Genomic DNA, 23,558 nt, shown 5'->3' on the forward strand with positions numbered 1-23,558 from the left:
AATATTTATACTTGGCTGAATATAGTTAGCGTTGTAATCGAGTTACGATTCTTTACGATGATTTTCTGATCTATGTTATATTGCCAAGTTGGTTTATAGATATCATCAAGTGATGCACCGCTTGATTTCGAATGTTTTATTTTATTTAGATGGTCCAGATATTGTGATCTTAAATTATTAATTTTTTTTTTGCAATTTCAGTTGTTAGTGGTTGTCCTGTTAATTCTTTGTACTGATTATAGATTATCTGTAAAGCTTGATCTCGTTTCATACGATTATGATAATCAACACTTTTTGTAACATATAAACAAGAATGTTGTTGATATAACATTAATAAAATTTTAACATTTTCCTTATTATCCATTTTTTATTATAAAAGAAGTTTTTTCTGAAAATCAATTTTATATATTATTATACTTTTCTTGAAAAATAATATGTATATATAGGTTATAATATATTTTTAATGTCTAATTTAATCTGCATTAAAACTAATAATAACTACTTATGTAAATCTTATTAATTATTAATCTTATTAATTTATTTTATTTAAGAATTATATTTCTCTTATTTTTTCAATTCTATAATTACTTACTAAAATATTATTTATATTGTTCACAGTATCTCGTATCACTATAAGTATCTTATATTTTGTCTTGACAGATAGTAAAAGAAACTAGTAAAATCTAATAACTCGCAATAACTCGTACCGAAAAATGGGACGCAATGCATTTTTTCGTTTGAGCTTCTTATTCGAGTTTTGCATCCAAATTCAGTGTGTACATGATCCGAGTTCTAGTAACTTTCCCTCAGTCCGAGATCTCGGACCGAGTTCTAGTATCGTGGACACAAGGCTTTACTGAGGTAACCTTCTCTCTATAGATCTTGGTCCAAACTAAGGCACTATAAAACGTGAGTATTCTCACATCTGCTCACGTTTCCGCCATTTTTGTTCCATTCCCCCACTCCTTGCCCTCTCGCCTCTGTCGCTGAGCTGAGAAGTTTATGATGATTAGGTTATGGTTTATAAGCTGCTTGAACTCTATGTTTACGTGTATTTTGATTATCCGACTGTGAACAAAAAAAATACAAAATGCCTTGCTGCGTTGCGGTCAATTGTACCAATAGAACAGAAAAAAGCGCTCGATTATTTTTGTTTCCTGCGGATGATGTTCGTCGACAGCAATGGATACATAATCTCCGCAGAGAGTCTTGGACACCAACCAAATCATCGTGCCTCTATGAAGTAAGTTTATTCTCTTAAATTTTTAATTTACGTAGCTTTTTCTATTTGTTTAGAATCATGGATCGTTTTTTTAAGTGTAGTTTAGATTTGTCACCGTTTGAAATTACATAAATATGAATAACTATAATCAATAAGAACATTTATCTTATAAGCAGTTTTTTTATTTCAGAAACATTTTGAAGAATCACAGTTTGAGACTGGTCGAGCAGATAATTGGCGAAAATTAAAACCAAACGCCATACCAACACTTTTCGATATACCTGATCCACCTGCAATGAATAAAAATGAAACAGATGAACCAAATACAAATGCCACTGCTGAGAAAGACGTAAATTTTTTCATTAATCTTATGTTTATATTTAATCACTCGTACGATGTGTACAAGAGTATTAGTCACGCCCATAAATATATTAATAATAAATAAATAAATAAATAAGCAAACAAATTAATATATCATTTCTTTTACCTTACTGTAATGTATCATAGAAACTTACGTCTTTCTCAGCAGTGGCATTTGGTTAGGTTTTTGATTTTTGCGTGCCTTTCTAGGCACTGTGCGAAAAACGACGAGGTAACTAGCCTCTGGTTACGCTCTGCTACTGCAGAGTTATTACTCAGCTCAAGGGCCCTAGTAGAGAGCTCGCCTTGAAGCGAGTGAGTGAAGAAAAAGCTTGCGTCGACGCTCTTTTATACAGCGTCGATTCTCGATTGTGAGAAAGACTTACACCGCCTGCGCAACCTGATGGTGTATCTGTAGGCTCAGGTCTCGGCTGAGGCCCTGCGGTGCGTAGCAGCGCCGCGGTGTACTATGCCGCTTCAGTGCAGCGGTGTGGCGGTATGCTCCCACAACACGTATAACAATAACAGTTATAGGAACAAATAATTAATTATAACAATTATTAATATTTTCAAATAATAACTAATATTTTGTGATATTTATGATTTTTCACTTTCGGTCATTTTTCGGTGATTTACCATTTTTATAAATATTGCACGACACCTTTTGAAAATAACCTTAAATTAATTCCTATCTCATGTTAATTATTTATATATGTATACCCAAATAAACCTAATTTAATTCTTCCCACCCTTACAGTACTTATCAAAGACAGGTTATTTCGAAGAATTCTGCTGAGTACCTGCGTGAGATTTTATCGACCGCTACTGTAAACAATAACAAATTAGAAATGCAGTCATATACATTGTGATTTTTGTTTGGTGGAATCGGACATGATTGAATAAAGTTGAAGTTATTTCCAAACAATATGTAATTGCAGAATGTAATTTAGGTTACATTGAAATCAAGCATTTTATGTACATATACATTGACCTACACTCGCAAAGCGTTAACAATGTTTATTTCTTTGCGATCGAATTGACATTAATTCCGCAGTTATCATAAACAAATTATTATCGTCCGGACGATACACACAGTGTGTCGGAAAAAAAATCTAACTTTTCGAATAAAAAACCTATTATTCATTTTGTCAAGAATCAAAACGTTTATTTGATGTATGTTTCATCTGCATCGATACAACGCTGGGCACGCTGAATCAACGTATGTATGGATTTGTGTAAGTCCGTTTTTGGTATAGTCTCGATGACCTTCGAAGGTTTGTATAACTTTAATGTTGTCAATGTTCTTTTCATCGCCATTTTCAGGACAAAAAATAATCGTGCGGTGATAAATTTGGCGAATACAGTGAGTGCTGAATGACGCACACTCGTTTTTTGGCTAAAAATTTGTGACTGTCTTTTGAGGCAGTGTATTGTCATGCAGCAAGTATTAATTTTCGACATTTTAATCTAATTTTAATGATTCTCCGGGATAAAGTTCCGAATAGGTGAAACGCCCAATTTTTTTTTAACTGCACTATTTTATGTATTTTGGCGCGCTGATTACGAATATGACAATGAAAATCGCCGACAAGGTCATTTTCAAGGTCAAAACTCCAAAAAAAGTGAAAAAATATCACTTTTTTGAGATTATTTCGAGAAATATTGATGTAACGAAAAAATGTCTCAAATAAAAGTTGTAGTTCTTGTAAAAATACATTATTTATGTTCTATGCATTTTTTGTGTAAAACTGATAATTTTCGAGAAAATTGACGTTAAAGATAAAAAACTTTGGTAAACAGGTAGGCCTTAGCTTGCATGCGCATGCCGTTCAAGAATGTAGCGGCGTGTGTGCGTATACAATTTATGTATATTTATTACCATAAGTCTTTGCCTTGCTAAAAATCTAATGAATCTACAATATACTAAAAATACTAGATACTGAAAAGATTAGCAAGACCCCAACGCAAAGTGTGTGCGCGCAGAAAGTTTATATGAATTAAATCTTCGCCTTACTAAAGGTATGATGAGTCTACAATATACTAAAAATATTTGATACTGAAAAGATTAGCAAGACCCCTACGCAAGGTAGAGAGCATATTGTGTTTCAAAGTTATTTTCTATAATAGACACTAGCTATGTAATAGGCGGGAGGAGAGGCTCTGCCCTTCCCCCCTGCACCCCCCTCCCCGCCTGCATCCATTTCCGCCTCGGGGGGCGGAGCCCCCTGAACCCCCCGTGTTTCATCCTACTTACCAAAGTTTTTAATCTTTAACGTCAATTTTCTCGAAAACTATCAGTTTTACACAAAAAAATGCATAGAACATAAATGATGTATTTTTACAAGAACTACAACTTTTATTTGAAACTTTTTTTTGTTACATCAATATTTCTCGAAATAATCTCAAAAAAGTGATATTTTTTCACTTTTTCTGACCTTGTTTTGACTTTGAAAATGACCTAGTCGGCGATTTTCATTATCATATTCGTAATCAGCGCGCCAAACTACATAAAATAGTGGAGTTTCAAAACAATCGGGCGTTTCACCTATTCGGAACTGCACCCATTCTCCGTCACAAATACTCTCAAGTAGTGTCGCCAGACGTGCATATTCTGAGCTCCGCACGCATACAAGGAGACGTCCGTGTGTGTTCGGCCGTTCAATTAATAAAAGAGAGCAAATCGTCTTCTTTCTCCGCTGACAGTCAACTCAATAGGACCGAGAGAGAAGAAGACGGACGTGGTCTTCGGATGCGTGTAGAACCCAGAATATCGTCTGGCGACACTGCTCCCAAGTAGTACTTGACAGTGACAGTTTCACCTTTAGAAATGAATACACGATAAAAGATGCCTTTCAAATCGCTTGACTTTGGATCGTTATTAATGTCTTGCTTCTGTCTTCAAAATGTTTGCATTATATAAAAACTTGTATAAGCGACGGACAATTATTGTGATAAATTTGACGCATCAATTCAAACGTTTCCGTAAATATATTACCAAGTTAAAACAAAGTTTAAACCAAGTTTAAAACAAAATGTTAAAACTTAATGTTTGCGCATTGTGTTATCGTGATGATGTGATAAATAGTACTGTTATTTCAAACCGCATATTTCCAAAACTACTTGTCTGTTTTTGACAAAATTTCGACAGATGGTAGACGAGATATGTATACTCAAATGTCATTTGTTAAATATTAGATTGCACTGCTATTTTTGCAAGAAAACTAAAGTCTGATTTCTTTTTCGATACACTGTGTAGGTTTGTTACATATATATTGAATAAATAGCAAATAGCACGATACAATTAACTCTTTTATTATGTATTGCTATAAGTCATAGATATGAATATTCACGGTAAGTAATTTATTGCCTAAATAATTAATTTTAGTTATATTTTTTATTATCATGAGATCGATATCAGGTTTTTCTCATTACTGAATGCGCAAATCTCGCTATTTTTTATTATCATATGAGATCGATATCAGGTTTTTCTCATTACTGAATGCGCAAATCTCGCTTGAAAGAATATGGAGTTTTCTTTGCGTTTATTTTGTAAAATTTATTTAGTTTTAATTTAATTTATAGGTTGAACAGATTTCGTCACACATATGCGCGGATTTAATTCTATCATTCACATACTCTTTCTTCTTTAAACCAATTCAGGTTGTTGTTACCACTCTCGCATATTAATTGTCTTACATTTACATTATGACATTTTCTCAGTTGCACTCATATGTCTTTATAATTCGTCTGCACGTCTTACACTTCACGTAGCAGCAGCTGATATACTTGCAGTCACATCTCTCCAAGATCTCTTGAGTTCTGATGATATGACTACGACCGCAACATAGGTACTCGCAACTTTCGTATCCGGAACTACTGCCATTACATTGCCTGCAAAATTTATTTTATATTTATAATAGTTCTTAGAAATATTTATAATATTAAATTATATTTTTAAATTTTTTTTACAATATTACGCTACTTTTTTTAATATCTTACTATTTATATTTTATTGTATTTATATTGTATTTATATTTTATATTTGACTATAAATAATTTACATTGCAATAATATTTTCTATATATACAATAGGGTGTTCTATGATTCGCACGTCAAAATATTATAGCAGAAATGTTCTCAAAATTGTTTTTGCAATTTATTAATCTAAACCAGTGCTCAAAATTAGTTGCTCATTTCGAGCCGATTCCCGAAACAACGCCTCCTATTCTTCCACTACCGCTCGACGCTCGAGCAAACGCTGCGCCCGAGCTGCTGACAGCGCGTCTAATGTTTTAACTCAGGACAGACATTTTAATTTAATTATTTATTAATAATTATTTATTATGAAAACAGAAATTATTTCTGTAGCGAGGAAAATATTAATAATGATATCATAGAAGCTACAGGTCCTAGCTGCTTATCTCTTATACAATAGACGTTCCTGAGTTAAAACATTAGATGCACTGTCGGCATGCACCGACGCGTCTGCTCGAGCGTCAAGCGGTAGTAGAGGAATAAGAGGCGTCGTCTTGGAAATCGGCTCGAAATGATCAACTAATTCCGAGCACTGATCCAAACAATAGTTTTTGAAAAAAAAAATTAAAAATTAATCAATCAAATTCTATGGTTAAGTCGCTTGTCTATAAGTCCATGACAAACTGTCATATACACGACTCAAGGATAAGTTTATATTTCAAAAACTGAATTAAAATTGGATTGAAAAAGTTTTTTTATTTAAAACATACAATAATTTTTTATTTAATTTTTTGAAAATTTTCCTGTTATAGTATTTTGATTCTGTACGTTCTGTATAAATAAATAAATAAATAAATAAATATATACAGGGTGTCAATTAAGTCCCGGGACGGCTAAATATTTTCTCATGTAAGGTATTTTTGAAAAAGGTCAAGGTCATTTCTGAAGTAATTTTTAACGAGGAATTCAACGGTGACCTTCAATTTGACCTTGAGCTTGACCTTCAAGGTCATTTCAAGGTTAGGTTAGGTTTTTTAAATAGAAACCCCTATTTTTGATTCCAAAATCTAATAGCTGGTGTCAAGAGCTTTTCAAAACACTATAATAAAGTTATTTTTTATTAAGTACTTTTCGAGTTATGAGGCTTGTAAATTACAGTATTTTGACATAAAATACAAAATATCTTGTAAAACATTCAATTTTTGGGAATCTTACCTCAATACTTTTATGCATAAAATAATGAGACGAATCAATTGGTATAAAGAAAACACATTGGTTTTAAAAAAAAGTATGCAGTTGCATGTTGCAAATTACATATTTATTCTTGAAAGCAACTATGTGTTTTCTTTGTATCAATTAATTCGTCTCATTATTTTATGCATAAAAGTATTAAGGTAAGATTCCCAAAAATTGAATGTTTTACAAGATATTTTGTATTTTATGTCAAAATACTGTAATTTACAAGCCTCATCACCCTTATCTTCGGAGTAATTTGCGTGGATGTTTTATAATGGGACACTCTGTATATCACCACCAGAAGGAATAGCAGTTAAATCTGGCATGGTATGCAAACTCAATAAGGCATTGTATGGCCTTAAACAAGCTTCACGATGCTGGAATCAACGCTTTAATACTTTTATAAAGGATATTGGATTTATGCAAAGCGAAGCAGACAAATGTGTCTACCAAGGAACTTTCAATAAGTCCAAAATATTACTTGCTCTGTATGTTGATGATGGACTAATTATGGGAAGCGATAAGGAAACTATTCAAAATATTATAGCTCAACTGCAAACAACCTTCGAGATTACAGCAAGCACCGTAGGCTGTTTCATTGAGATGGAAAAAAGACATGACAAGAACAAAAGGTCTATATTTGTCAGCCAAAAGAACTACATCAGGAAAATAATCAAGAAATTTAATATGGATGATGCAAAAACAGTTTCCACACCAGCTGATAATCATGTGCATTTATTCTCAGACGACAACAATGGAACAAAATTCCGAGAGAAAAAGAAAGTTCCATACAGAGAAGCCGTTGGCAGTTTGATGTTTGCTGCAATTGTATTCAGACCAGATATTGCATTTTCAGTGGGAGTTGTAAGTAGATACCTTGATAAATATGACGAAATACACTGGAATGCAGTGAAGAGGATATTGAGATATCTTAAAGAAACAGAACATTATGGAATAATGTATACGAAAATAGAAGCACCAAACATAATAAAAGGATACTCAGATTCTGATTTCGCCAACGATATGGATACAAGAAGGTCAACCACAGGCTACATCTTCAAGTTGAGTAATGGATCAGTAACTTGGAGTAGTCAACGTCAATCAGCTGTATCTCTATCAACAACAGAGGCAGAATATATTGCTGCTTCCTGTGCAACAAGAGAGGCTGTATGGATACGTCAACTACTACGAGACATAAAGGAACCGTTGGAAGGTTCAATACCACTTTTTATTGACAATCAAAGCGCCCTAAAGTTGATACGCAACGCGGAATTTCATAAACGAACAAAACACGTGGACATTCGTTATCATTATATACGCGAAAAATTAACTTGTGGTGATATAGATGTACATTATGTCTGCAGTAAAAATCAGCTTGCAGACATTTTAACAAAGGCGATCCCTCGTGATCAATTCCTGTTTTTACGTACAGAAATTGGCGTAACAAGCGTCTAGATGTAATTAATGCGCAATATGTATACGAGAATTTAAGTTATATATGTACGTATAAGCAATTTTATGTTTAAAAGGAAAAGAGCGCTCAATTAGTGGGAGTGTTAAGTCTTGTTTGAATCTCGCGCTTTTACTTTTCTGTGATGTATAATCGATAAATCGATCTATGCCAAGCGCATGCATTCTTTTTTTTTACTTCTTCTTCTCTCGCTTGCTTTTGATGGTATAATAAAGTTTTCTTTCATAATAACTAATAAGAACGTTTTCTTTTGCATTCGACATCGACCTTATATTGTAATAGTGCATAGGAACGTCGAATGTACCTACGTTCTGAACTCACAAAAGAACGTTCACAAGTGTCCCCTCTCGATTTGATTCTCCTCAAAATATGTTGTAAAACATACAATTTGAGGAGACACGTATTTTTTTTATAGCGGCCCTAACTCAAATTTAAGGGGTGAAACACCCTTTTGAAAAAAACGAGTTTTTTCTTTGTATGTAACTATCGCCAAAACCGTAGGCAATACAAAAAAATGTTTCAAATAGAAGTTGTACGGCTTGTAATGGGCTTTATAACTGTGTAATTGGATTTTCAAAAAATGTAATTTTTTTTAATTTACCCTACCCCTTGTTATTATTTTTTCAAATTTCAAAATTTTTGTAATGACAAAAGTTGTAGCATTTTTTACGCTGAATTTAACCATATATGATTTTATTATGTTCCGAAATCGCATCTTTCAAAAATGAGTTATCAGTATCACATTATATGCGTCGCGCTGCATGACGCATTGTTTATACCGCATTTGTGTTGTGCATAGTCGCAAAATAAATATAAAAATGACATGTTATTACATATTTGAGAAAGAACAGTTAACTAAAATTGTTGCTAAAGCATCACTTCCACATTACACTTTTATAGATAATCGCTGCATTTCGTGCGCAGCGCGTTGTCATATGCAAGTTAGCTATCAGCGCATATTACACTTTGAAGTTTTGCTTGTAGTGACCACGGGAAAATAATTTATGAAACGAAAACAGTGAATAAATCAATCTATTCAACATATATCTACCCTAACTCTACCTTCTTGGCCCAACTTGACTGACAATGAAATGAAATATAAAATTTAGTACAGTTTACTCTTTTTCAATAATTTTAATATACTGCGATTCTACATACTATTACATTCCACTAAATTACTACGAAATTTTTAAACTATAAGGTATATTATAAGTATAATTATAATATATATAAATAAGCTTATATACATATATACGGGGCATTCTTTTTCAACTTTACATCCATGCTGCCCATTTTCTATTTAATCTAAAAATTTTTGAAAAAATCTTAAAATTTACAGAAAAATGTAAGCTTTCCAATGGCGCGTGGCAAAATTATCAAATTCAATTGGATCATACTTAAAATTTCAGAAAACCGAAAAAAAATAATAAAAACGGTAATTATTCAAGTGTAGCGATTATTCATTCGACGTTTTTCTCTTCCAATTAACACTTTCGAGTACTCTGTTTATCTGTGCACTGTCACATGAGTCTAAACTAAAATGGCGGATCCAATATGGCCGCCAAAGATTTAAAAATTTAAGAAATTAACGGATTTTTGTAAAACTTAATACCAAAGAGTTTTTCTGTATGCTGAATACAAATCTCAAATCGGATTTTGAAAATTCAAAATGGCGGATCTAATACGACCATCAAAAATATTGAAAAATTTAAGAAATTAACGGATTTTTATAAAACTTGGTATCAGGAGTATATTTGGGACGCAGATTTTAAAATTTCATCATTAAATTCGTATTTATCGACCTATTTGGTCTAAAGATTATCGAAAAACTATTAAAATTTATAACAAAATTCAAGTCTTCCATGGGCGCGTGGCAAAATTATCAAATTCAATTGGATCATTATTTTTTTTCTGAGCCTAGTCAAAAAAGTTTCATAAAATAAGATCGTGAAATCCATTTTGTACACATTCGAGAGAGTTTCTCTACCGCGATATTATCGCCATTCATTACAACATTTTAACATTAAAAAACGTTTCATTGTGATTCCGTAAATTTCTAAACGCTTTAATATTTGGATTTGTATATCCGACTCCCATGTTCTGGGCTTTTTTGTGCTTTGAACGTTTCTCTGAGGTTTTCTTCGGACAGTTCTTTTCAGAGCTACTTTTAACCGTTCTTTTAGGACTGCTCTCAGAACAATACTACAGAAAATTCTATTATCTGTACTATTTTTGATCGTGAATCTTAGAATTTGATTTTGAATATGTCTAGTATACACGGTCATAGATGTTGCAATCCCTACAATGTGGAAGGTCACAGAGGGAAAGATCTTCGACGCATTTTGAGTGTTATCAAACGATTATTCCCAAAATTTCCAGATAATGCTAAAATTTGTGCAGCATGTAGGAAAATGAAATATCCTCGCATGAATGAAGATAGGCACGTCTCATCGAGTCTTGATAAAACGTTTGATAATTGTACTCATGATACTAAACAGAATATTTCTGTATCTTTCGGTGCATCTTCATTATCTTTCAATGGAATTGAATGCAACATAAAATCACAAAGAGAGATTGAGTTGGAAGATATGTTGAGTGGATTGAAAGAAAAATTTTCCACTCTTGAAATTAATGATCCTTTGAGATTGACGATTTTGACTGTAGTACCAGATGCATGGAGTCTAAGTCAAATTTCTCGGGAATTCAAGTGTTCTAGGTATTTTGCAAAAAAAGCTAGAGAATTGAAAGCATCTAAGGGCGTTTTAGCAGAAACAACTGCTAAGAATGGTAAACCATTGCCGAAAAGTACTGTTACACGAATTAAAGATTTTTACAATAGTGACGAAAATAGCAGAATCATGCCAGGTATGAAAGATATGGTTTCAGTAAAAAATGACGAGGGCAGAGATTTGATTCAGAAACGTCTTCTCCTTTCAGACTTAAGAGGTCTTTATGTTATTTATAGTAAATGCCATCCTGACTGTCATGTTAGTTTTAGTAAATTTGTCCAACTCCGACCAAAACATTGTATACTTGCTGGTGCGAATGGTACACATTCGGTCTGTGTCTGTACGATACATCAAAATTGCAAATTGATGATTGACTCTGTCAATTTAAATAATTTTACTAAAGATTCCAATGTGATTTTACATGATTATAAAGATTGCTTACGCCAAATCGTGTGCAAAAATCCTGATGAAAATTGTTATATTGGTGAATGCAGTAAATGTCCTGGTATTATTGAACTAAAAAAACATTTGAAAGAACTCTTAGATGAGAAAGGTATTCACCACATACAGTTCAGTATCTGGACAACAACTGACAGATCAACTCTTCAGACGCAAATTCTTCCGTCGTCGGAATTTGTCGATGAATTTTGTGACAAATTTATCATTCTAAAACCTCATTCTTTCATTGCAAAAGAACAATCTCGATTCTATCAGGAAAGAAAAGAGAATTTAAAAAAAGGTGAAGTTCTTGCAGTATTAGATTTTTCTGAGAATTACAAGTATGTTGTGCAAGATGCATCGCAGGCGTTCCATTTTAATAATTCACAATGTACTATCTTTCCTGTCGTGTGTTACTATAAAAAAGAGTTAGAACTTGAACACAAAAGTTTTATTTTTTGTCGAATAGTACACTTCATGACACAGCTGCTGTACAAAAGATGCTGATTCCTGAATTGAAAATAATAATTCCTGAGCTAAGAAGAGTAATCTACTTTAGCGATGGGGCAAAACAGCATTTTAAAAATAAATATCAGATGATGAATCTAATGCATCACGAAGAGGATTTTGGTGTTGCAGCGGAATGGAACTATCATGCCACTGCACATGGTAAAGGTGCTTCAGACGGTGTAGGTGCTGTGTTCAAAAGGGAAGCTATGCGAGCTAGCCTCCTTAGTAAACCGAACGATGCCATTCTTTCATTCGAGAAACTTGTTGACTGGGCTCAAAAAAATTCTAAAAGTATTAGTATACTCCCATATAATGACAAAGAGCACCAAAAGACAAAAAGATTTTTGAAAAAACGATTTGATGTAGCTCCACCAGTTCCAGAGATTCTGAGAAATCACTGTTTCGTCCCAATCAACAAAGAAATGGTGATTAAGAGATATTCCAATGCTGGTAATAGTTCGACTTTTTCATATCAAGATTTCAAAAAGTAGGGGGTAAGAGCTCAGGCGACATCAGAATCAGAGGTATCTCTAGTATCAAGTTTAATAAAAATCTGTCAATTTCCTAAATTTTCAATATTTTTGGTCTTTATATTAAATCTGACATTTTCAGTTTTCGAAATCCGACTTAAGATTTGTATTTAGTTGGCCGTAAAACTCTCTGTTCAAATTTTATAAAATCCCTTACTTTTAAAAATTTTTCAAATTCTTAGTTGCCATGTTAGATCCGCCATTTTGAATTTTCGAAATGCGATTTCAGATTCGTTATTAGCAACCCGAAAAAGTCCCTGATACCAAGTATTATAAAAATTCGTTAATTTCTAAAAATTTTCAAAATGTTTTGGTGGCCATATTGGATCCGCCATTTTGTATTTTTGAAAGATAATTTTAAACTTGTATACAGTAATCCAAAAAACCCCTTGATACCAAGTTTTATAAAAATCAGTTAATTTCTTAAATTTTTAAAATTTTTGGCGGCCATATTGGATCCGCCATTTTAGTTTAGACTCATGTGACAGTGCACAGATAAACAGAGTACTCGAAAGTGTTAATTGGAAGAGAAAAACGTCGAATGAATAATCGCTACACTTGAATAATTACCGTTTTTATTTTTTTTTAGTTTTCTGAAATTTTAAGTATGATCCAATTAAATTTGATAATTTTGCCACGCGCCATTGGAAAGTTTACATTTTTCTGTAAATTTTAAGATTTTTTCAAAAATTTTTAGATCAAATAAAAAATGGGCAGCATAGGTGTAAAGTTGAGAAAGAATGCCCCATACATATATATTATAATTATACTTATAATATACATTTTATATACCTTATAGTTTAAAAGTATTGTAGTAATTTAGTGGAATGTAATAGTATGTAGAATCGCAGTATATAAAAATTATTGAAAAAGAGTAAACTGTACTAAATTTTATATTTCATTTCATTGTCAGTCAAGTCGGGCCAAGAAGGTAGAGTTAGGGTAGATATATGTTGAATAGATTGATTCATTCACTGTTTTCGTTTCATAAATTATTTTCCCGTGGTCACTACAAGCAAAACTTCAAAGTGTAATATGCGCTGATAGCAAACTTGTATATGATAACGCGCTGTGCACGAAATGCAGCGATTATCTATAAAGGTGTAATGTGGAAGTGATGCTTTAGCAACAATTTTAGTTAACTTTTCTTCCTCGAATATGTGATAACATGTTATTTTTATATTTATTTAATGACTATTGCGCAACACAAGTGCGGTATAAGCAATGCATCATGCAGCGCGACGCATATAGTGTGATACTGATGATTCATTTTTGAAAGATGCGATTTCGGGACATAATAAAATCATATATGGTTGAATTCAGCGTAAAAAATACTACAATTTTTGTCATTACAAAAATTTTGAAATTCAAAAAAATAATAACAAGGGGTAGGGGTAAATTAAAAAAATTACATTTTTTGAAAATCCAACTACACAGTTATAAAGCCTATTACAAGCCATACAATTTCTATTTAAAACATTTTTTTGTATCTCTTACGGTTTTGGCGATAGTTACACACAAAGAAAAAACCCGTTTTTTTTCAAAAGGGTGTTTCACCCCTTAAATTTGAGTTAGGGCCGCTATAAAAAAATACGTGTCTCTTCAAATTGTATGTTTTACAACATATTTCAAGAAGAATCAAATCGGGAGGGGACACTTGTGAACGTTCCCTTGTCAGATGGCATGTAAGCTGTAAGCTGATAGTTCCTAACATCCAGGATCATTATCAGGTACGTCCAGGTGATGACGTCTATATATGTATATCAACGAGCGCGTGGTAAGGATGCAAATACTACTCTCGGATCAATAGATATCGATTTTAAACTGGGAACGATTAGAACTCTATCTTTATGCAACAAGAATCTGTTCTGTGTTTTAAAAACTACAATCTATGAATACAATTCTATTTCAAGAATACAATTAATATTAAGATATTGCTCTTCCTTATTAAAATAATAATCATGTTAACAACAAGCTAATAGAGCAGGAGCCGGTAAGAGTTGCTCAAAAGTTCATTTTATTAAAAATTATTACAAACAACCTAAATTTTTACCTAAATCATAACCATTGTTCAAGAGCGTTTCTATCTTAAATATCTTTTCAACGCTTCTCTACTTACTACCACAATATTTATGTTAATGCTACACTGAAGATGGCCACATCCCTTTGACCGAAACGTTTAATAATTTTTAATAAAATGAACTTTTGAGCAACTCTATCCGGCTCCTGCTTTATTAGCTTGTCATTAACACGAATTCTATTTCAATTATTATTAAACTTTGCAACCAAATTGTTAATGATTTTGATAAATTAAAGCTGTTTTACATTAAATTTTTAGTTACATATATTTTTGTTTAGTATATCTGTTCAAACTAAAATCCGAATTCTAATGTTTATGTTATTTGTTACAAGTTTATTATAATAATAATTTAATGTTAAATAAACAAGTATTTTCCGATCTCATTATGGATTGAAAAACAATGCTAATATCTCTTTGTATTCTAATCCTTTTCGTGTCATTTTCTATTGTCCTTGCACAGCTATTGTTCTCGCTATAAGACAATTTTTCTGATCTATCAGCTATTGATACTTCACAGACGCTTTATCGACATACACTTGCACCAGTGTTTGTGCCTCCCACTTTTATTTGACAGCTGTCACCAAGTTTAGACCGCAGATATGCGATTCTGCTTGATGTCAGGTTTTATTTCAGTTCGCGTAGACCAATGGTTTAATCTCTCTAGTCTGATCTCGGCTCGCGAAGAACTTTGCTTGCGAAATTCTCTATGGTATATAGTACTATGAAGTAAATAATTTTCCATCACAGTTGACCTTTAACTATAGGTCATTGTATGTGTCTATTTTATTCTATATACACAGGGTGTATATAGAACAGAGTGACAAAGTCATCAGTAGATTATCTTGAAAATAAAGCATTTTCGAAAAAAATGTTTTATATGAAAGTTGTAGGGTTTTAAGGGACACATTACATAGCAATGTTAGAGCGACCTTGGATAGCGTTGTTAAGATTATGTAAAAATCACTTTGAAATTTTTTTAATGAAAACCTCTATTTTTTTTATTGCATATTTTTGTAGCTGACCTCGAGAACTTTTCAAAACACTATAATAAAGTTTTTCGTAGTTTTTTTGAGTTTCATAATGTTAAGGCATTTAATAATAATTATTAAAAACTATAATAAACGTCGATTAAATCTTTTTATGTTGAGAAACTTACTAGAGAATAGTAGCAATTTAACTTTAAGAAATAATAGAATAAAAACAGGTAAGTGTTTTGTAATATAAGCATTAATTATGTGTATTACAGGGTGTCCCATTTTATTTTAAACAGTCAAATATCTGGAAATTATGGAATTTTAGAAAAAAATATTTCGTACAAAAGTTTTATGACTTCAAAGGGGGACATAAGATGATGCCTTTGGTTTATCCTTGGATAGTCAAAATAATCTGAGCCGAAAGTGGCTGAATCGGGATTCGAACCCGAGCCTTTTCGATTTCCGGTCAAAATGTTCTACCACTAAACTACTCAAACACTGACGATCCATGATTATTTTTCTCGTAGGCTTTTAGGAGATAAACAACTGTGAACGCATGAATTGTCTCGCGTGATTTAAAATCAATATGTATCAATATCGATTCAGCCACTTTCGGCTCAGATTATTTTTCTCAATCCTTTCTATCCTAATTAATATTCCTTGTACATTTATCATTCTCAGATTGAGATAAAATGTACTTTTAATTTAATTAATCGTATACTATAAGAATTTCGAAATAAGATCGGTATACAAAAATTAAAATTTAATAACTTAGTTATTAAAAAAAAAAATCATTTCTCTGTAGAGATCCATTAAAAATTGCACGTACATCCAGCAATGGCCTTTAATCTATTTAAATTTAAAGTTTTAACAATTTTTTTTTGTTAGAGAATTTGAAAAAGAAGAAGATGAAGAGGAAACTAACGTGGAATTTCATAATTTAAGTAAATTATTAATCACGGATGAAATAAAAGATTTAGACGCAGAAGATTTTATTACTCTTCCGCCACACCAAAGATGCGTTAGTCACACGCTTAACCTTATTGCAGCCAAAGATTCTGAAAAAGCTTTGAATAGTGATGCTTCATATAAAAAAAAGTACAGGGTAACATTTGCAAAATTATTTAACTTGTGGAATAAACAAAATCAGTCCACTCAAGTGGCAGATAAAATAAAAGAAATTTGTGGCGTTTATTTAAAAACCCCCGTTGTTACTAGGTAAAAATTTTTTTTTACTATTTTTTATTTATCTGTTATTTATTTTAATAATAAATATATATAATAAATAAATAATAATAATAAATAATAAATAAATAAATAATATTATATATATATCTTATATATATCTTATATATATATATATATATATATATATATATATATATATATTATATAAATATCTTAATATATATAGCCAATAGAGCAAGAGCTGGATCGATTTGCTCAAAAATTCCTTTTATTTATAAAATTCTACAGACGTTTCGGCCAAGGTACTCAGGTACTCAGGTACTCAAGAAACTCAGTGTTCTGTAAGGAATAAGGCTACGTCGATTATCGATAATTTTGTGATCTCGGGTAATAACATCGATTTTCTGATTGGGTCTTGGCTCAAAATAACAAAGAAATTCATAAATGATAATCCTGATGTTATTTTCACAAGAGCTGATAAGGGAAACGTCACGGTTGCTTTAAACAAAAAGGATTATATTAAAAAAATGGAAGATATTCTTTCAGACACAGATACTTATCACATAGTTGAGAGGGACCCAACCAGAAAATTAACCGAAAACGTGCGGACTCTACTTTTAAGATGGAAGGGAAGGGGCTATATCGATAAGCACACATATTTTTATTTATTAAAAACTGACGGGATTTTACCGAGAGCTTATGGTCTACCAAAGATACACAAAACTGATTTTCCACTGAGACTAATAGTTTCTTCTATTAACAGCCCTACTTACAATTTAGCTAAATACATACATGAATTATTGTACAATAGTTTAAAAAAACCAAACAGTTATATAAAAAACAGTTTTAGCTTAGTCAAAAAACTCAATGGAAAACATATCAATCCTGATACTTGCATTGCTTCACTAGATGTTGTTTCTTTGTTCACCAATGTACCGATTGAAAATACGGCCGATAGCATAAAAAAACGGTGGGGTCAGATAGAGGGGCATACTTCCATATCACTCAATGAACTGGTTATGGGTATCTCTCTCATTCTAAATTCCACGTTTTTTAATTTCAATAAAAAAATGTACAAACAAGTTTTTGGTACACCAATGGGCTCTCCATTATCCCCCATCATAGCGGATATTATTCTGCAAGACTTAGAATGTTTAGCCATAGAACGTTTACCGTGCACTCCGTATTTTTATTACAGATATGTTGACGACATCCTCATTGCAGTCCCTAACGACCTTATAAATAAAACTTTTTCCATTTTCAATTCGATACATCCAAGATTACAATTCACACTGGAAGTTAGTAATAAAAATCAGATTAATTTTCTCAACGTTTTAATTATTAATGACAACTCAAACATTATCTTTGACATTTTCCATAAATCTACATACTCGGGAAAATATTTAAACTTCCATTCACACCACCCTTTAACACACAAAAAAGGCGTTATTATTGGCATGGTTGATAGGGTACTAATGTTATCCCATCCACAATTTCAACAAAAGAATTTAGAAGACATAATAACTATCTTATTAAACAACAGTTATCCTTTAGATTTTATTTTTTTAACTATTAAAAATAGAATAAAATTTTATATACACAAAAATTTTAACAAAAAAGACAATAACAACGCAAATACGAATAATAATAACAAAAGAAAGATTTTTACGATACCATATGTAAAAAATTTATCGGAACAATTTATTCAAATCTCAAAAAATAACGACAGTATGTTGGTCTTTTCGTGTGACAATAAACTGAACAAATTTATAAAAACTGGTAAAGACTCTCTAGATAGGATGAACCAATGTGATATTGTGTATAAGATTTCTTGCCGAGACTGTGACGCTACGTACGTAGGACAGACAAAAAGACAATTACGGACTAGAATAAAAGAACACAGAACGGATATTAATAAAAAATCAGGCTCCCCCTCAGTAATTTCGTGCCACAGAATGGATTTTAATCATGACTTCAAATGGGACGAAATTGATATATTAGACAGAGAACCTTGTTACAGTAAAAGATTAACTTCCAAAATGCTACATATAAAAAGACAGAATACAGGACTGAACAAACAGGAGGACACAGAATCATTACCGGATACATATCTTCCAATACTCAAAAAATTCCCCACCCTGTAGTTTTCGTTTACCTATCCCCTCTTGCCTTTCCATCCTACATCCTTACCAGTCGAGTCCCACTCACATCCGTGGACACATGTCACAGTTTTAATTGCTTTTACATAGTAGTGACGAACCGTTAAGGTATTGATATTCAAAATTATTTTATTTTTATTTTTAATTTTTTTTATGGTTTCATATCTTTGTTTTATCTAATTTTTTATAATTGCTTTCAATCTGGTTTATTTTTTCTAATTTTGCAAGTTAGACGGTCCGTGGCTTCACACGTATATAACTTTACTAACCACATTGTACTACACGTTTATCAGAGGATGCGTTTCCTTAGTCAAAAATAGTACCAAAGCTTCGCTAATCATGTACTAAGTTTTAAAATTTGTATTACACTGAAGATGGCCACGTACCTTGGCCGAAACGTCTGTAGAATTTTATAAATAAAAGGAATTTTTGAGCAAATCGATCCAGCTCTTGCTCTATTGGCTATATATATTAAAACGATTTTTAATTTAATTAAGGAAGAGCAATAACCAACTATTATTGTATTTTAATAAATATCTTAATATTTTATATCAAAAATGTGTTATTTATTATAATAGATGGAATTCAACTTTTGATTCCGTATATCAATTAGTCACTCTGTTGAAAGACGTCTCAGAGAAAATAAATTAATCTTTGGATTATTGTAACTTACCGAGATTGACAAATAACGAAATAAAATTTTTAGACGAGTATTGTCAGGTAAGTTACATGCACATATATAATTTAATAAAATTGAAATTGCATTTCTTCATATTTTCTTGATTTTTAGGTAATGGAACCTTTGGCAAAGGCATTAGACATTTTACAAAGCAACGTGGGGATGTATATGGGATATATGTTACCTGTTTTAAAAACTTTACAAAAAAAATTAGAAAATATTACAAATAAGTTGACGGATTGCCAGCCATTAATTACATCTCTTCAGCAAGGTTTAAATAGAAGGTAAATCAAATTTGTCAATCCATTTATTAAATTCTTTAAAATAAAGACTAAAAAAATATGTACAGTATTTACGTTGCATATGAGAAACAAAAATAATAAAAATATATATAAAAACAATAAATTTACATAATAATATAATAAATAAAAAATATAATAATATAATAATATATAAGAATATTATATAATTAATATATAAAAATCGTTAGTATGTAATTTTTAGTATCTTTATCTATATAAGTTATTTTAAATTTTAGATTTTCCACAGTATTTGAAAAAGAAGAATTAATAATTGCAAGCTGCTTACATCCTAAATTTAAAACAAACTGGTTAAGTGGAGAAGAAAAGAAAGTAGCCGAAAACTATTTAGAAGATTTGTTGGGCATTCGCTCAAGTGACAATTCTCCAAATTCACCTGACGACGATCACGACGATTTTTTAAATTTTCATCAACAATCAACTCCGGAGTCAGAAGAAAAACTGTAACGATTTTTAAAATCAAAAAATTCCGATATTAATTTATTGGAAAATTTTCCTAAAATAAAAAAATTATTCATTAAGTTTAATACGGCACTGCCAAGCAGTGCTTCGGTCGAAAGATTGTTCAGCATCGGAAATACAGTATTGTCACCGTTTCGAGGTCATTTAAATGATAATCTAATGGAACATCAACTTTTATTAAAAGTAAATAAAAAATTTCGATAAAATTAACATTATTTTGTGATTTAGATTATCCTATATCCTAATCCAAATAATCCTTGTAATTACATTTTAAGAACAAATTTATTTATTTTGTTAATTTATTTATTCAGTAAATTTATTAATTTCTTATCTTGTTTTAGCATAATAAAAAGTAACGAAAAAAGTAACGAATCGTTACTTGTTAAGTAACGGTAACAGTAACTAGTTACTTTTTTTATTTGGTAACTTGTAACGGTAACTAGTTACTTTTTTAACTCAGTAACGAGTAACGGTAACTAACTACTTTTAAAAAGTAACTTTCCATTCCCTGCATGGTAACTACTAAATTCTTTGAAGTTTGTTGTAATAATAGACAATTCATGATGTCTTGAAAACCATCTAAAATACAATTATTGAGCTCGTGTTAACATCGTAATAGAGAAAATTAACAAAAACAAAAACCGAGTCAAAGGATAAAAAATCAAAAAGCAAGCTGTTTTTTACATAAAATTATACATAAAAACTTATCTAATTTAAACAGTTATACAGGGTGTCCGGTAATTGCTGAATCACCTCTCGGGTGTAAGTAGAGCGGGTTAAACCGAGTAGAAAAGTCCTCTACCATTTTGTGATTAATGCCATCACAATAATTAATGAGGAATTAATTTAAAAATATCTGCCAATTCGCGCGAGCTTAAGCGCGCAGCAAGAAGAGACCCGTGGCGGTACAGCCCACTGTTATTTGATTACTAAGCACGCGATGAAGCGTTGGGAGGAGCGCTCTACAAATGACAACGGCAACATACGAGCGGTGCGTAACGCTAGATCCTTGCGTCCTAGCGACCACGTAACAGTGAGCTCTCTCTTCTCGCCGCACGCTTAGACTCGCGCAAATTAGCCGATCTTCTTTAATTAATTTCTTATTAATTATTGTGAAAATCGCAAAACAGTAGAGGACTCTTCTACTCGGTTTAACCCGCTCTACCTGCACCTGAGAGGTGATTCAGCAATTACTGGACACCCTGTATAAAAAACAGCTTTGATCTTGTTAAAAAGTTAAATCCCAATAAACATTAGACATTCTATGTACGTCCTACGTATATATGTACATATATGGATATTGTATATTCCATGTATATACAGAGAATGTGAAAAGTATATAAAGCGCATATCTTATGTATGTGAAATAATTACCATATGTATGCAGGGCTGGGCAAACACATTTGAAATACAATATTTTGTATTTGTATCGTAATTATTTATACAAAATACTACCAATTTTAGTATTTATTGCAAAATATCTTTAATTTTTTTATTTAAAATACAAAATTTTTGTATTTTAAATCAAAAATTAAAAATTAAAAGTATTTTGTATTTTATAATTTAAATATCAAGATTGTGTTAGCATTGTACATTTTGTATTTTAAATATTTTATTGTATTTGAAATACAATTTGAAATACATTTTGCCCAGCCCTGCATGTATGTATATAGGATGTTCATAGTACATACATAGGTATATTCCAAAGATATGCAGTGTACATTCGTGGTATATACATGGTATATACGAGTACATTATATACGTGGGGTATATTCCGAGAATGTGCAGTGCACGTTCGCAGTATGTACATAGGATATATTCCGAGGATGTGCCACATTCGTGGCATGTACATGAGGTACATTTTATGTATGTACATAGTATATACAGTACGTTTTTTAATAATAAACAATTTTTATTTATTCGGATATTTATCTACCCAATTTTTGAACAATTAGTTTATCTAAATTCCCTGTGTTGGGAGTCAGATATTAAACTGATAGAAAAAGTTATAGTGGAAGGAAAATCACGATAAAACACCGGAGAAGACAACTCCGTCAACAAGTTACAACTGATGAAATCTGTATGACAGATAAAGAGGAAAACTTACCGCAGCAGGGTCTCGGATGCCCAGCTGCCGGCGCGGATGGGGGTATTGTCCCTGCTTCCGCCGCGTCGTTATTCGACGAAGGGCTAACTACGAAATTTACTCCGAGCCTCGTGGCGAAAACCAATATCGGTGGTATCTCGGAGGAGGAGGAGAGAGGGGCAGAGGGAGGAGGAACCTCTCCCATGGTGGAGGGTATCCCTCCAGATGATTTATTGGGAGGTGGAGGCGGGGGAACCCTAGCTAGGGGGACTCGCAGCCCCCCCCCCCCCCCCCGGGGGCTGGTTAAGGCCCGTCGCGCCCTCTCTAGAGGGACGCAGGAGACCGGAGGCGGCTGCTCTGGAAGGGTCGTAGCAGGCCCCGGAAGGATGGGTCGGGCCCATTTAGCCCCCCCCCCCCGATACTCTTGTCGGAGTCCGACTCCGACGGAGAGAGAGCAACAGCGGGGATTTCTACGGCGGGCAGTGCGTCGGAGGGCGCTGCTCCGTCAGGAGCCGGCAACTCTGGGGAGGGGGGGAAATTCCCCTCCCAGAGATCGTTCCGCCAGCCTTTACGGGTCCACAGAAGAGGAGAGCGGATGAGGCCATAGAGCAGATGGAGAGGGGCACCTCGGAAGAGATGCTGATCAGTATTGACCGGATGCTCTTCTCCATCGAAGAGGTCCGCCAAAGGACCGCTGGCCTGAAGGGAGAGCTGAGCGGCAAGCTCAAATACGGGGTTTACGTCCTCAGGGAGGCCGTCCGGACGTTGGCCGGGCAAGCTTCGGAGGGCGGGGACTTCGGATTCTGGAGGGAGCGGGTCTAGACGCTGGAGAGGGAAGGGGAATCCGTAAGGACGGAGAACGGCCCCTTCTAGCGTCGGATCCGCAAAATGCAGGGGGAGTTGGCCAACCTGCGGGCCGGCGAAAGACCAACCTCGCCGGTGATTGATGGTTTCCCCCCTAGCCCTGGTCCGGCAGAGGATACCGCCATGGAGGTGAGCGGGGACAGATCCCCCCGCTCCCCGTCGGGCGACCCGCTTATAGCGGCTAGCCTAGAGGGTATCGCCGAGACCCTAAGGGGTTTTGGTGAACGCCTGAAGGGGCTGGAAGATAGGACAGCGATGCCTCCTCCTCCTCTAGC

At 33.1% G+C, this 23,558-nt stretch overlaps 1 protein-coding gene and 1 pseudogene across 2 annotated transcripts in view; one reads left to right on the forward strand and one right to left on the reverse strand.

The window, feature by feature from the left end:
- Positions 1-2,493: 2,493 nt before the first annotated feature.
- The window catches only part of LOC105668191 (protein Wnt-11b-1-like), a 161,421-nt gene continuing 140,356 nt past the window's right edge, over positions 2,494-23,558 (reverse strand). For both annotated transcript variants that reach the window (XM_067349812.1, XM_067349811.1), the window contains one exon: positions 2,494-5,473. In XM_067349812.1, the coding sequence (XP_067205913.1) occupies positions 5,299-5,473 (175 nt within the window). In that variant the 3' untranslated portion in view covers positions 2,494-5,298. The remainder of the gene's footprint in view (positions 5,474-23,558) is intronic.
- LOC136998020 (uncharacterized) lies at positions 18,762-22,787 on the forward strand (annotated as a pseudogene).

This window comes from Linepithema humile, chromosome 2, assembly GCF_040581485.1.
Source record: "Linepithema humile isolate Giens D197 chromosome 2, Lhum_UNIL_v1.0, whole genome shotgun sequence".
Classification (NCBI taxonomy): domain Eukaryota; kingdom Metazoa; phylum Arthropoda; class Insecta; order Hymenoptera; family Formicidae; genus Linepithema; species Linepithema humile.